Source organism: Phyllobates terribilis, unplaced genomic scaffold (genome assembly GCF_046119375.1).
Source record: "Phyllobates terribilis strain yellow unplaced genomic scaffold, ASM4611937v1 Scaffold_13__5_contigs__length_258822181, whole genome shotgun sequence".
Lineage (NCBI taxonomy): Eukaryota > Metazoa > Chordata > Amphibia > Anura > Dendrobatidae > Phyllobates > Phyllobates terribilis.
The window spans coordinates 162,709,146-162,724,515 of NW_027362773.1; the positions used below are offsets into that span (position 1 = coordinate 162,709,146).

Consider the following 15,370-nt stretch of genomic DNA (forward strand, 5'->3'; position numbering starts at 1 on the left):
AAATGGCATCCATTACAGTTCCGTTAGTCTCGTCGTACCTTATGGCTCCATCTGAGGAACCTCTGGACCTCGTTTCTCGGGGAGACTGACCGACACGGAAGCTCAGATCAGCACTGCGTAAATCAACGTTCTGACACTAGATAAACATTAATGTGTGTAAAAAATGTCCAGTCAAGGTTATCCATAGCTGTACGGCCTGGCTGTGTGCAGTGTAGCCATCCTGCACTAATAGTACTGGATGCTCGCCATGTATAAAATTACCATAATTCGTAAATATTTATCTTTTTTTAGGCTTCATTGAAAAAAGATGGCAAACACTTCTGTGGAGCAACCATTGTTAGTGATACTTGCGTAGTGACAGCCGCTCACTGCTTAATGGACAAGTAAGCGACTTTCCTGTATTTCAGAAATGGAAGGACATCTGACAATGTGACAGACGAGCTGCAATCACTTTATATGTTTCTTACCTCCCAGAAATCCCTTGTGCCGACCACTTGCTGCCCACCGCCTGCTGGCAATTGTAATCCATCTCTAATAACCACGATTATAGGAAGCAGGAACCGGAGTATAGGAAGTGGGGTCAGGTCTGTCTCCCTACAGGAAGTGGGGGGCGCGTCTGTCTCCCTACAGGAAGTGGGGGGCGCGTCTGTCTCCCTACAGGAAGTGGGGGGCGCGTCTGTCTCCCTACAGGAAGTGGGGGGCGCGTCTGTCTCCCTACAGGAAGTGGGGCGCGTCTGTCTCCCTACAGGAAGTGGGGGGCGCGTCGGTCTCCCTACAGGAAGTGGGGGCCCATCTGTCTCTACAGGAAGTCAGGGTAGGTCAATCTCCCTACAGGAAGTGGGGGGCGCGTCTGTCTCCCTACAGGAAGTGGGGGGCGGGTCTGTCTCCCTACAGGAAGTGGGGGCGGGTCTGTCTCCCTACAGGAAGTGGGGGCCCATCTGTCTCTACAGGAAGTCAGGGTAGGTCAATCTCTCTACAGGAAGTGGGGGGCGCGTCTGTCTCCCTACAGGAAGTGGGGGGCGCGTCTGTCTCCCTACAGGAAGTGGGGGCGGGTCTGTCTCTACAGGAAGTCAGGGTAGGTCAATCTCTCTTCAGGAAGTCAGGATAGGTCAATCTCTCTACAGGAAGTCAGGGTAGGTCAATCTCCCTACAGGAAGTGGGGGCGGGTCTGTCTCCCTACAGGAAGTGGGGGCGGGTCAATCTCTCTACAGGAAGTGGGGGGCGGGTCTGTCTTCCTACAGGAAGTGGGGGGCGGGTCTGTCTCCCTACAGGAAGTGGGGGCGGGTCTGTCTCCCTACAGGAAGTGGGGGTGGGTCTGTCTCCCTACAGGAAGTGGGGGCCCATCTGTCTCTATAGGAAGTCAGGGTAGGTCAATCTCTCTACAGGAAGTGGGGGGGCATGTCTGTCTCTACAGGAAGTGGGGGGCGCGTCGGTCTCCCTACAGGAAGTGGGGGCCCATCTGTCTCTACAGGAAGTCAGGGTAGGTCAATCTCTCTACAGGAAGTGGGGGGGCATGTCTGTCTCTACAGGAAGTGGGGGGCGCGTCTGTCTCCCTACAGGAAGTGGGGGGCGGGTCTGTCTCCCTACAGGAAGTGGGGGCCCATCTGTCTCTACAGGAAGTCAGGGTAGGTCAATCTCTCTACAGGAAGTGGGGGGCGCGTCTGTCTCCCTACAGGAAGTGGGGGCGGGTCTGTCTCCTTACAGGAAGTGGGGGCCCATCTGTCTCTACAGGAAGTCAGGGTAGGTCAATCTCTCTACAGGAAGTGGGGGGCGCGTCTGTCTCCCTACAGGAAGTGGGGGGCGGGTCTGTCTCCCTACAGGAAGTGGGGTCAGGTCTGTCTCCCTACAGGAAGTGGGGTCGGGTCTGTCTCCCTACAGGAAGTGGGGGCGGGTCTGTCTCCCTACAGGAAGTGGGGGCGGGTCTGTCTCCCTACAGGAAGTGGGGGCCCATCTGTCTCTACAGGAAGTCAGGGTAGGTCAATCTCTCTACAGGAAGTGGGGGGCGCGTCTGTCTCCCTACAGGAAGTGGGGGGTGCGTCTGTCTCCCTACAGGAAGTGGGGGCGGGTCTGTCTCCCTACAGGAAGTGGGGGCGGGTCTGTCTCCCTACAGGAAGTGGGGGCGGGTCTGTCTCTACAGGAAGTCAGGGTAGGTCAATCTCTCTTCAGGAAGTCAGGGTAGGTCAATCTCTCTTCAGGAAGTCAGGGTAGGTCAATCTCTCTTCAGGAAGTCAGGGTAGGTCAATCTCTCTACAGGAAGTGGGGGGCATGTCTGTCTCTATAGGAAGTGGGGGCGGGTCTGTCTCCCTACAGGAAGTGGGGGGCGGGTCTGTCTCCCTACAGGAAGTGGGGGGCGGGTCTGTCTCCCTACAGGAAGTGGGGGCCCATCTGTCTCTACAGGAAGTCAGGGTAGGTCAATCTCTCTACAGGAAGTGGGGGGCATGTCTGTCTCTACAGGAAGTGGGGGGCGCGTCTGTCTCCCTACAGGAAGTGGGGGGCGCGTCTGTCTCCCTACAGGAAGTGGGGGGCGTGTCTGTCTCCCTACAGGAAGTGGGGGCGCGTCTGTCTCCCTACAGGAAGTGGGGGCGGGTCTGTCTCCTTACAGGAAGTGGGGGCCCATCTGTCTCTACAGGAAGTCAGGGTAGGTCAATCTCTCTACAGGAAGTGGGGGGCGCGTCTGTCTCCCTACAGGAAGTGGGGGCGGGTCTGTCTCCCTACAGGAAGTGGGGGCGGGTCTGTCTCCCTACAGGAAGTGGGGGCGGGTCTGTCTCCCTACAGGAAGTGGGGGGCGCGTCTGTCTCCCTACAGGAAGTGGGGGGCACGTCTGTCTCTACAGGAAGTCAGGGTAGGTCAATCTCTCTACAGGAAGTGGGGGGCGGGTCTGTCTCCCTACAGGAAGTGGGGGGCGGGTCTGTCTCCCTACAGGAAGTGGGGGGCGGGTCTGTCTCCCTACAGGAAGTGGGGGGCGGGTCTCTCCCTACAGGAAGTGGGGGGCGGGTCTGTCTCCCTACAGGAAGTGGGGGGTGCGTCTGTCTCCCTACAGGAAGTGGGGGCGGGTCTGTCTCTACAGGAAGTCAGGGTAGGTCAATCTCTCTTCAGGAAGTCAGGATAGGTCAATCTCTCTACAGGAAGTGGGGGGCGCGTCTGTCTCCCTACAGGAAGTGGGGGCGGGTCTGTCTCCTTACAGGAAGTGGGGACCCATCTGTCTCTACAGGAAGTCAGGGTAGGTCAATCTCTCTACAGGAAGTGGGGGGCGCGTCTGTCTCCCTACAGGAAGTGGGGGGCGGGTCTGTCTCCCTACAGGAAGTGGGGTCAGGTCTGTCTCCCTACAGGAAGTGGGGGCGGGTCTGTCTCCCTACAGGAAGTGGGGGCGGGTCTGTCTCCCTACAGGAAGTGGGGGGCGCGTCTGTCTCCCTACAGGAAGTGGGGGCGCGTCTGTCTCCCTACAGGATGTGGGGGGCGCGTCTGTCTCCCTACAGGAAGTGGGGGGCACGTCTGTCTCCCTACAGGAAGTGGGGGGTGCGTCTGTCTCCCTACAGGAAGTGGGGGCGGGTCTGTCTCTACAGGAAGTCAGGGTAGGTCAATCTCTCTTCAGGAAGTCAGGGTAGGTCAATCTCTCTTCAGGAAGTCAGGGTAGGTCAATCTCTCTTCAGGAAGTCAGGATAGGTCAATCTCTCTACAGGAAGTCAGGGTAGGTCAATCTCTCTACAGGAAGTGGGGGGCGCGTCTGTCTCCCTACAGGAAGTGGGGGGCGGGTCTGTCTCCCTACAGGAAGTGGGGGGCGGGTCTGTCTCCCTACAGGAAGTGGGGGCGGGTCTGTCTCCCTACAGGAAGTGGGGTGGGTCTGTCTCCCTACAGGAAGTGGGGGCCCATCTGTCTCTATAGGAAGTCAGGGTAGGTCAATCTCTCTACAGGAAGTGGGGGGGCATGTCTGTCTCTACAGGAAGTGGGGGGCGCGTCTGTCTCCCTACAGGAAGTGGGGGGCGCGTCTGTCTCCCTACAGGAAGTGGGGGCGGGTCTGTCTCCCTACAGGAAGTGGGGGCCCATCTGTCTCTACAGGAAGTCAGGGTAGGTCAATCTCTCTACAGGAAGTGGGGGGGCATGTCTGTCTCTACAGGAAGTGGGGGGCGCATCTGTCTCCCTACAGGAAGTGGGGGGCGCGTCTGTCTCCCTACAGGAAGTGGGGGCGGGTCTGTCTCCCTACAGGAAGTGGGGGCCCATCTGTCTCTACAGGAAGTCAGGGTAGGTCAATCTCTCTACAGGAAGTGGGGGGCGCGTTTGTCTCCCTACAGGAAGTGGGGGCGGGTCTGTCTCCCTACAGGAAGTGGGGGCGGGTCTGTCTCCCTACAGGAAGTGGGGGCGGGTCTGTCTCCCTACAGGAAGTGGGGGGGCCCTCTGACTCTCTACAGGAAGTGGGGGGGGCCCTCTGACTCTCTACAGGAAGTGAGGGGTGCATCTGTCTAGTGAGATAGACGCACAGGAAGTGGGGGCTGCATCTGTCTCTACAGGAAATGAGGGTGGGTCTTTGTCTCTCTACAGGAAGTGGGGGCGCATCTGTCTCTACAGGAAGTGGGGGGCGCGTCTGTCTCTACAGGAAGTGGGGGGCACCTCTAACTACAGGAAGTGGGGGGTCCATCTGTCTACAGGAAGTGAGGGTAGGTCAATCTCTACAGGAAGTGTGCGTCTGTCTACAGGAAGTGGGGGGCGCGTCTGTCTCTACAGGAAGTGAGGGTAGGTCAATCTCTACAGGAAGTGGGGGGCCCATCTGTCTCTACAGGAAGTGAGGGTAGGTCAATATCTCTACAGGAAGTGAGGGGCACGTCTGTCTCTCTACAGGAAGTGGGGGGCGCATCTGTCTAGTGAGATAGACGCACAGGAAGTGGGGGGGTGCATCTGTCTCTACAGGAAGTGAGGGTGTGTTTTTGTCTCTCTACAGGATGTGGGGGGTGCATCTATCTCTCTACAGGAAATGAGGGTGGGTTTTTGTCTCTCTACAGGAAGTGGGGGGCCCATCTGTCTCTACAGGAAGTGGGGGGCGCCTCTGACTCTCTACAGGAAGTGGGGGGCCCATCTGTCTCTACAGGAAGTGAGGGTAGGTCAATCTCTACAGGAAGTGGGGGGCTCGTCTGTCTACAGGAAGTGGGGGGCACGTCTGTCTCTCTACAGGAAGTGGGGGGTCCATCTGTCTCTACAGGAAGTGAGGGTAGGTCAATCTCTTTACAGGAAGTGGGGGGCACGTCTGTCTCTCTACAGGAAGTGGGGGGCACGTCTGTCTCTACAGGAAGTGGGGGGCGCATCTGTCTAGTGAGATATAGACGCACAGGAAGTGGGGGGTGCATCTGTCTTTACAGGAAGTGAGGGTGTGTTTTTGTCTCTCTACAGGATGTGGGGGTGCATCTATCTCTCTACAGGAAGTGAGGGTGTGTCTTTGTCTCTCTACAGGATGTGGGGGTGCATCTATCTCTCTACAGGAAATGAGGGTGGGTCTTTGTCTCTCTACAGGAAGTGGGGGTGCATCTGTCTCTACAGAGAGTGGGGGGCATGTCTGTCTCCCTACTGGAAGTTGGGGCGTGTTTGTCTCTACAGGAAGTGGGAAGCACGTCTGTCTCTCTACAGGAAGTGGGGGCAGGTATGTCTCGCTACAGGAAGTGGGGGTGCGTCTCTCTACAGGAAGTGGGGTCGGGTCTGTTTCTACAGGAAGAGATGGGCGAGTGTCTCTTTACATGAAGTGGGGGAGGGTCTTTGTCTCTCTATGGGAAGTGTCTCTCCTCTCCTTTCCGGTAAATTGTATAGATGCTTAACAAAGGGACAGGCTTCCATTTCAGAGCAGACATGCCTTCGGACAATATTGGGAGCAATGTATGCTGGGATGTTAGGGAGTTCCAGTTCTTATAGAGCTGGCAGAATGCTGATGTAGAGGAAGCAACCACCCAAAAAGAGTAGATGACATGTTATAATGCATGAGAATTGAGACACGTCCTAGACACCTTAGTCTGGTTTGTTCCCCAAAAGTGGGTTTAATCTGATGTGGTGGGAGCAAGACCATGCTTTCCTACAGGTAAGGAGTGAAGTAACTGCTTTAGAAATTTTTCGTGCTAAACTGGGCAAACCAAGTGGCTGAAAATCTGAATAAAATGTTTTAATTTTTGTATTTCTCATCTCCATTACGGAGAGAGTAGCTTGCAAAGTTTATCTGCTGATTTATACTATATAACCAAGGGGGCGTTAACAGAGATCTGTCCCTGGGGGCGGTTACTTTTTCCCCAATATGATGGTGTCCAATCATAAGCAGGAGAAGGAAAAAAAAAAAAAAAAAGAGATGATCAAAACCATCTTTCTCTGTGCTATGGTAAGAAACATTGTGTGGGCTGAGGAAAGCTGAGCTGTGCGTCATTACAAACATTGTTCTGCATCTATCCCAGGCAATAATGCCGAGCACTGTATGTGATTGCACACTGCAGCTCTCATCTCACAGCACTGTCATACAGGGGAAAATGTGACCACTCCCTGAGACGAATATATATCCGAATCTTCCTCTGTTTTTTCTCTCTCTCTTCACAGAAACATTGAATTTTTAATGAGAGTTTATGTTGGAGACTATGATTTCAACATTAAGGAACCCACAGAGCAGAGTTTCCATGTACAAGCCATTCACAAGCACCCCGACTTCAACAGCAAACAGCCGTACAACAACGACATTGCAGTGGTGCAGGTGGCGGGACGCATAAAGTTTGGTAACTAATAATCTTAGATCTGCGCAGGGATGGAGCGGACGGTGCGCCGCATCGCTGGTGAAGAGAGGCCTGGACTTGTAGTGGAAGCACTCAGGCTCATGAGAGCTCCGGCATACATAGTGCGCCCTATGCACCGGATCGGGGAGCATAATTGGGGTCTATGGGTGCATGTGCATTACTTTTAATGCATCTTTCTGTGTTCTGACATTCCAGATAGTAATATCCAGCCGGCGTGCCTGCCGAGCCCGGACGAAATTTTTTCCAAAGGATATATGTGCGATACTATGGGATGGGGACGGCTGGAGGAAAGTAAGAAGGCTTCGGCAATAACACGCTAGGAGAACTTTGCATATCTGACTGTAACTACTCTTCACCCCAAATTTGGTATTTCAGATGGCAAGTTACCCAGCAAATTGCAGCTAGTGTCTTTACCGATAATTGAGAACAAAAGCTGCATGAGCACCATGAAAACTGTGGATCAGCGTTTACATTTTAATACGGTGGTCTGCGCAGGATATCCGGAAGGAGGGAAAGACGCCTGCCAGGTGCTGGGTGTTAGCGATGATATGTGGGATTGGGAGGTCCTCCAGAGTAAGTGGTATCAGTGGAAGGAAGGAGGAGGGTCGCAGGACAGATGGTCCCAGTGCTGGAGGGCTGCGGGACGGGAGGGCTGCGGGACGGGAGAGTAGTAGGATAGATGGTCCCAGTGAAGGAGGGTCCCAGGACAGGAGGGTCGCAGGACAGATGGTTCCAGTGCTGGGGGGGTCAGCGTGGCGGGAGGGCAGCGGGGCAGGAGGGCTGCAGGACAGGAGAGTAGTAGGATAGATGGTCCCAGTGAAGGAGGGTCCCAGGACGGGAGCGTCACAGGACAGATGGTCCCAGTGCAGGAGGGCCCCAGGACGGGAGGGTCGCAGGACAGATGGTCACAGAACGGGAGGGTCAAAGGACAGATGGTTCCAGTGCAGGAGGGTCGCAGGAAGGCAGAGTTGCTGGACGTGAGGGCCGCAGGGCGGGAGGGCCGCAGGACCGGAAGACCCCAGGACAGGAGGGCGCAGGACAGGCCGATTTTCCCCACCCTTTTGTTTGCCAGCGGTGCAGCTTCTCTTGAGAGTCCTGAATAGGTTCTCGCCATCTAATCGCATCTATGATGGGACCACCCTGGACTGGTCCCTATGTTGATTACATGGTCACCTCTATGGTTCCGGCCACCTGGTTCGGCACATATATTTATATAATGGACAGTCAAGGTGCTACGGTCACCCCTAGCCTTGCATGTTGGGTATTAAAGGGGTCATGCAGCCACTAAATGTTGAAAATTAAAGGGGTTGTCCAGTACTTTATATTACCCCCCCAATGTATCCCCCCCGGGGCCCCTAAGGATTTTTGTAATTACCTTGCGCTGTTGATACTGCCTGTGAGCGGCGCTATCGCTGGTCGCTCACAGGCATCACGTGACCCCCGGCTGCAGCCGGCTCTGACATCCGCTGATGTCACGACAAGAGCTGGCAGCAGCCGGGGGTCCCTCTTCCGCTTTTCAGGTGGATGCCAGGCTGTGGGTCGGGCTACCCCACTCTGCCTCTCCCCATTCATTGGGAAAGTGCGCGGTGGATGCCAATGGCTATGTCGCCGCTCACAGGCAGAAACCGCAACGTAAAGTAATTACAAAAATCCTTAGGGGACCCGGGGGGATATATTGGGGGGGGGGGGGGGTAATATAAAGTACTGGACAACTTCTTTAATTCTATAAATGAATAAAATTTGTAATGCTCACACTAATGACGGCCCACCACTCTCGTTCCAGTGTAGCCTAGGTCCCCCAGTCGGTCTCTGCACTTCCTGTATGGTTGGGATTGGCATGTGACGACTGCAGCCAATCACTGGATGTAGTGATGACTCATTGGTCACCACTGCTGCCAGTCATTGGTTGCAGTGGCCACTTTTGGGCATCTGTCAACAGTAAGATGTTTTATGATGTCAGCATCTTTATTACTCTTTTTAGGGGGACTCTGGAGGTCCTTTCCTCTGTCAGAGGAGCCACGGCAGGTGGGTTTTGGTTGGTGTAACCTCCTGGGGACTGGGATGTGCTCGGAAATGGGTAGACAATTTCCTGCGCCCACCGGACAAGCGGGGCTCACCGGGTATTTTCACGGATATTCAGATGCTTCGTGGCTGGATCATTACAAAGCTGAATCAAGGTAACTGCTCTCACGTCGTCACAGACTCTCTCACTTTACACAAACAACAGATACTGACCTAGTGATTGCTGGGGGCCGATCACCGGGACCCCCACTGATCCACAGAATGGGGCTTTGGAGTGCTCTATTTAAATGGAGTGATGGTCCCACATGCTGTCTATGGGATTGATGGAAGGAGAGTGATTGGGACCACCGCTGCATTGAAATGATGCTGGGGATCATTGGGGGTCCCAGTGGTCGCTTCCCAGCAATCATCAGGTTATCACTTATTCTGAGAATTTACGGTTCATCCCTGTTAAGACATTTGTGAGATAAAGTGAGTTGGATCGGTGCGGCTCCAATAACTGGAGCCCCCCCCTCACTAACCGCTTGGATGGGGGGCCCTTGCCCCTATTTCTGCCCTGCTGCATGACCACAGCTTGGAGACCGAGGGGATCTTCGTCGGAGCGTGCGTCCGGCCGATCCATTCCATTGCTGTGCTCAGTTGGGGTCCCAACAATCCGACCCTCACCAGTCCAGTGGTGGAATACCCCCTCCGATACTGCACTCCATTCCTTCCATCGACTGCTAGATTCATGGCTATCCATGGCTGCATAGTAGCCAAATTTAGAGGGACCGTCCTAAAACTTTGGAAACAATGTCGACAAATCCTGCGAAGCGCTGAAGGGGATTCTGTAAACTCCAGGGGGCTTCTGGGGCTTTCACCACCATATTGTAGGGATATGAGCTGTGACGTCTGACCACCAGCCTTTCCAGAACCCTGCACGATTTTACACTGTCAAACACATCCATACAAACCTGACAACTTTTATCCTTTTGCGTTATTTTTGTGTTTTCACTAGAGGTCTCATATTGGACTGAGGCTCAAGGTAATTATTGTCGTCTCGCGCTCCTCGCTGATTGACGTGACCGGCGTGTGATTACCAGAGATTTCTCATATCGCGCAGTGCGGTGCAGCACTAACGATGGGCTCCTGAGGGGGACGGCCGGGCAGATCACACACCCCAAAGGCTTCAGGAGATATTACTCCAATAATGAGTGAGTATTCTGTACAGGGGGTCAATGCATTGTATGAATTGGCCTCATTTATTAACCCCTTAACTATCAATGACGCACGTGTTTTGTCACCGGCCAGCATGTACTGGTACAAGCAGCAACCGGAGCTCGATCCGGTCGCTGCAGTCGAACTTTTTAAATTCCACCTTCGATCACTCACAGCCTCCTGGACAGAAACATTTAACAGGTCTCAGGAAATGGACAACCCCCACCCCCCTCCCCCTCCATGTTCCCTTTTTTTATTTTTTTTTTTAATATAGATTTCATAATTATTCTTCACCACTAAAGCAATAAAGATCTGTCCAGTGTTGGTATCACCGTGATCGTACCGACCTGGAGAATCCGTTTTACCACAGAAATAAAAGCTGTAAAAATAAAAAACAAAAAACAGTAGCGGAATTACACCCCCCCCCCCCACTTAGATTTTTTTTCTCCCATTTTCCCGTATGTTATATGGTAAAATAGATGATGTGATACAAAAACTACAACCAATCCTGCAAAAAAAAAAACTAAAACCACAAGCCCTCATGTGACTATGTTGCCAAAAGAATAAAGACGTTTTGACTCTTGAAGCAAATGGAAGAAAAAATGAAATTCCCAGCTCCATAAGGGGTTAAAACTGTGTGATAGTAAGACCTAAAAACCAATCCTCTTGTTGCCATGGTAAAAAGAATGCTGAGCTCTGGTTGCCATGGTAAAAAGAATGCCGGGCTCGGGTTGCCATGGTAAAAAGAATAGCGAGCACTGGTTGCCATGGTAAAAAGAATAGCGAGCACTGGTTGCCATGGTAAAAAGAATAGCGAGCACTGGTTGCCATGGTAGAAGGAATTCTGAGCTCTGGTTGGCATGGTAGGACGAATGCTGAGCTCTGGTTGCCATGGTAGAGGAAATGCTGAGCTCTTATTGCCATGTTAGAGGGAATGCTGAACTCTGGTTGCCATGCTAAAGGGAACGCTGAGCTCTGGTTGCCATGGTAGAGGGAATGCTGAACTCTGGTTGCCATGATAAAGGGAACGCTGAGCTCTGGTTGCCATGATAAAGGGAACGCTGAGCTCTGGTTGCCATGTTAGAGAAAATGCTGAACTCTTATTGCCATGGTAGAGGGAATGCTGAACTCTGGTTGCCATGATAAAGGGAACGCTGAGCTCTGGTTGCCATGTTAGAGAAAATGCTGAACTCTTATTGCCATGGTAGAGGGAATGCTGAACTCTGGTTGCCATGATAAAGGGAACGCTGAGCTATGGTTGCCATGGTAGAGGGAAAGCTGAGCTCTTGTTGCCATGGTAAAAAGAATACTGAGCATTGGTTGCCATGGTATAAGAAATGCTGAGCTCTGGTTTCCATGATAGAGGAAATGCTGAGCTCTTATTACCATGGTAGAGGGAATGCTGAACTCTGGTTGCCATGGTAAAGAGAATGCTGAGCTCTGGTTGCCATGGTAAAAAGAATATTGAGCACTGGTTGCCAGGGTAGAATGAATGCTGAGCTCTGCTTGCCATGGTAGAATGAATGCTGAGCTCTGGTTGCCATGGTAGAATGAATGCTGAGCTCTGGTTGCCACGGTAGAAGGAATGCTGAGCTCTGGTTGCCATGGTAGGTTTTTTTGTGGTAGTCAATACTATAATTTGTACCATTTTATTATTTTTAGGGAGGCAGATGGAAACAAAAACATTTCTGGTCAGTGTTGGACTGGGCTGCCAAGGGCCCAACAGTAACCAGCTCCAGGGCCCCACTTTTCTGTATTTTCTTTTTCTTGACCATGAAAATTGTACATTCACACTGAAGGCATCAAAACTATGAATTATCACATGTGGAATTATATACTTAACAAAAAAGTGTGAAACAACTGAAAATATGTCTTATATTCTAGGTTCTTCACAGTAGCCACCTTTTGCTTTGATGACTGCTTTGCACACTCTTGGCATTCTCTTGATGAGCTTCAAGAGGTAGTCACCGGAAATGGTCTTCCAACAATCTTGAAGGAGTTCCCAGAGATGCTTAGCACTTGTTGGCCCTTTTGCCTTCACTCTGTGGTCCAGCTCACCCCAAACCATCTCGATTGGGTTCAGGTCTGGTGACTGTGGAGGCCAGGTCATCTGGCGTAGCCCCCCATCACTCTCCTTCTTGGTCAAATAGCCCTTACACAGTCTGGAGGTGTGTTTGGGGTCATTGTCCTGTTGAAAAATAAATGATGGTCCAACTAAACGCAAACCGGATGGAATAGCATGCCGCTGAAAGATGCTGTGGTAGCCATGCTGGTTCAGTATGCCTTCAATTTTGAATAAATTCCCAACAGTGTCACCAGCAAAGCACCCCCACACCATCACACCTCATCCTCCATGCTTCACGGTGGGAACCAGGCATGTAGAGTCCATCCGTTCACCTTTTCTGCGTCGCACAAAGACACGGTGGTTGGAACCAAAGATCTCAAATTTGGACTCATCAGACCAAAGCACAGATTTCCACTGGTCTGATGTCCATTCCTTGTGTTCTTTAGCCCAAACAAGTCTCTTCTGCTTGTTGCCTGTCCTTAGCAGTGGTTTCCTAGCAGCTATTTTACCATGAAGGCCTGCTGCACAAAGTCTCCTCTTAACAGTTGTTGTAGAGATGTGTCTGCTGCTAGAACTCTGTGTGGCATTGACCTGGTCTCTAATCTGAGCTGCTGTTAACCTGTGATTTCTGAGGCTGGTGACTCGGATAAACTTATCCTCAGAAGCAGAGGTGACTCTTGGTCTTCCCTTCCTGGGGCGGTCATCATGTGAGCCAGTTTCTTTGTAGCGCTTGATGGTTTTTGCAACTGCACTTGGGGACACTTTCAAAGTTTGCCCAATTTTTCTGACTGATTGACCTTCATTTCTTAAAGTAATGATGGCCACTCGTTTTTCTTTACTTAGCTGCTTTTTTCTTGCCATAATACAAATTCTAACAGTCTATTCAGTAGGACTATCAGCTGTGTATCCACCTGACTTCTGCACAACACAACTGATGGTCCCAACCCGATTTATAAGGCAAGAAATCCCACTTATTAAACCTGACAGGGCCCACCTGTGAAGTGAAAACCATTTCCGGTGACTACCTCTTGACGCTCATCAAGAGAATGCCAAGAGTGTGCAAAGCAGTCATCAAAGCAAAAGGTGGCTACTGTGAAGAACCTAGAATATAAGACATATTTTCAGTTGTTTCACACTTTTTTGTTAAGTATATAATTCCACATGTGTTAATTCATAGTTTTGATGCCTTCAGTGTGAATGTACAATTTTCATAGTTATGAAAATACAGAAAAATCTTTAAATGAGAAGGTGTGTCCAAACTTTTGGTCTGTACTGTATATATATATATATATATATATATATATATATATATATATATATATATATATATATATATATATATATATATATATATATATATATATATATATATATATTTTGTTACATGAATAAGATGCCGCCTTTGTCTGTACATAGTGATTCACGTATTGTGCCGAGTACTGCTCCTATAAAAGGGTGGTGGCCCACCGGAGGATTCTCCTGTAGGCCAGTCCAATCCTGCTTCTGGTGCTATGTCGCTATTGAACTTAGCATGTAGGGGGTTGATCTCTAGAGAGTGGTGGTCTCGCCAGTCTTCGCGGTCTCCCTCCCTGAACCTGGCTAGGTATATCAGGTGATTGCACAGGTAGAGAGTCTTGATGCCCCCATCATGAGTGCCCTCAGAGGTACCAGCTCTAATGCCCCCGTCATGGGTGCCCGCCCCAGCACCTGTATGGTTGGCAGCCTCCAACCACACATCAATAAGGCCTACCTAAGTGTCCGATCAGTGATTGTCTGACCCCCTAGATTAGGTGGTGATTTTTTTAATTTTACCCTATTCATTTTTTTCCTCAATAGAAATTGTGTCTGGAGAATTCTGGTCCCTGAAGGAAATCACATCATCCTGAGGTTCCATCGCTTCAGTGTGGAGTGGGATTATTCCTGTGATCTGGATTATCTGGGGGTCTACTGTTCATCAGGACGTCTCATTGGCGAGTGTATAAGCACTGGCCGTATTGTGGGCTCTATCACCCTCAGCCATCAGAGTGCTGGCAGCCCCACGTCACGCACAGGCCTTGTTGCCTGTCTCTTATTGGGCCGCACCAGTCTGTAGTTGCACCCACCCAGGTTTGGCCTTGATGACCCCCGGCCCCGCAGAGCAGATGAGACGGCGGGGGCAGCATAGTGCTGTACTGGACGGGTCCGTCCATCCCTGATCATCTCCAAAGAAACTTTCCTTAGTTGAGGGTTCAGTCAGGATCATCCACAAGAGACAATATGTCGGGTGCGATTTCTAAAAATCCTTGTGGATCTATGATCCCTGTTCGCTCCAGTGAATAACAAGGGGGGATCATCCTCATAAAGAAAAATCTGTGCAACATCCAATGGAAATCTTCAGCAGAAAACGGAGTGTGAGGAGTCTTCTCTGTGTCCTCCTCAGTGTCCTGGGTGGGGCTGTAAGACAACTGACTGCAGCAGGAGCCTCCCCCCCCTGTCCTGTGTGTGGCTGTAAGACAACTGTCTGCAGCAGGAGCCTCCCCCCTCTGTCCTGTGTGTAGCTGTAAGACAATTGCCTGCAGCTGGAGCCCCCCCCCCCTCTGTCCTGTGTGTGGCTTTAAGGCAACTGTCTGCAGCAGGAGCCTCCCCCCTCTGTCCTATGTGTGGCTGTAAGACAACTGTCTGCAGCAGGAGCCTCCCCCCCCCTGTCCTGTGTGTGGCTGTAAGGCAACTGCCTGCAGCAGGAGCCTCCCCCCCTCTGTCCTGTGTGTGGCTGTAAGACAACTGGCTGCAGCAGGAGCCTCCCCCCTCTGTCCTGTGTGTAGCTGTAAGACAATTGCCTGCAGCAGGAGCCCCCCCTCTGTCCTGTGTGTGGCTGTAAGACAACTGGCTGCAGCAGGAGCCTCCCTCCTCTGTCCTGTGTGTGGCTGTAAGACAACTGCCTGCAGCAGGAGCCTCCCCCCCTCTGTCCTGTGTGTGGCTGTAAGACAACTGTCTGCAGCAGGAGCCTCCCCCCTCTGTCCTGTGTGTGGCTGTAAGACAACTGGCTGCAGCAGGAGCCTCCCCTCTCTGTCCTGTGTGTGGCTGTAAGACAACTGGCTGCAGCAGGAGCCTCCCTCCTCTGTCCTGTGTGTGGCTGTAAGACAACTGGCTGCAGCAGGAGCCTCCCCCCTCTGTCCTGTGTGTGGCTGTAAGACAACTGTCTGCAGCAGGAGCCTCCCCCCTCTGTCCTGTGTGTGGCTGTAAGACAACTGGCTGCAGCAGGAGCCTCCCCTCTCTGTCCTGTGTGTGGCTGTAAGACAACTGGCTGCAGCAGGAGCCTCCCCCCTCTGTCCTGTGTGTGGCTGTAAGACAACTGGCT

General features: G+C 52.0%; 1 protein-coding gene across 1 annotated transcript in view; it reads left to right on the forward strand.

The window, feature by feature from the left end:
- LOC141174628 (ovochymase-2-like) overlaps positions 1-15,370 on the forward strand; it is a 58,036-nt gene that overhangs the window by 12,308 nt on the left and 30,358 nt on the right. The window contains exons 3-10 of the mRNA XM_073659562.1: positions 292-383; positions 6,559-6,731; positions 6,945-7,040; positions 7,125-7,276; positions 8,731-8,926; positions 9,769-9,795; positions 9,874-9,964; positions 13,870-14,003. Coding sequence (XP_073515663.1) covers positions 292-383; positions 6,559-6,731; positions 6,945-7,040; positions 7,125-7,276; positions 8,731-8,926; positions 9,769-9,795; positions 9,874-9,964; positions 13,870-14,003 — 961 coding nt within the window. The remainder of the gene's footprint in view (positions 1-291; positions 384-6,558; positions 6,732-6,944; positions 7,041-7,124; positions 7,277-8,730; positions 8,927-9,768; positions 9,796-9,873; positions 9,965-13,869; positions 14,004-15,370) is intronic.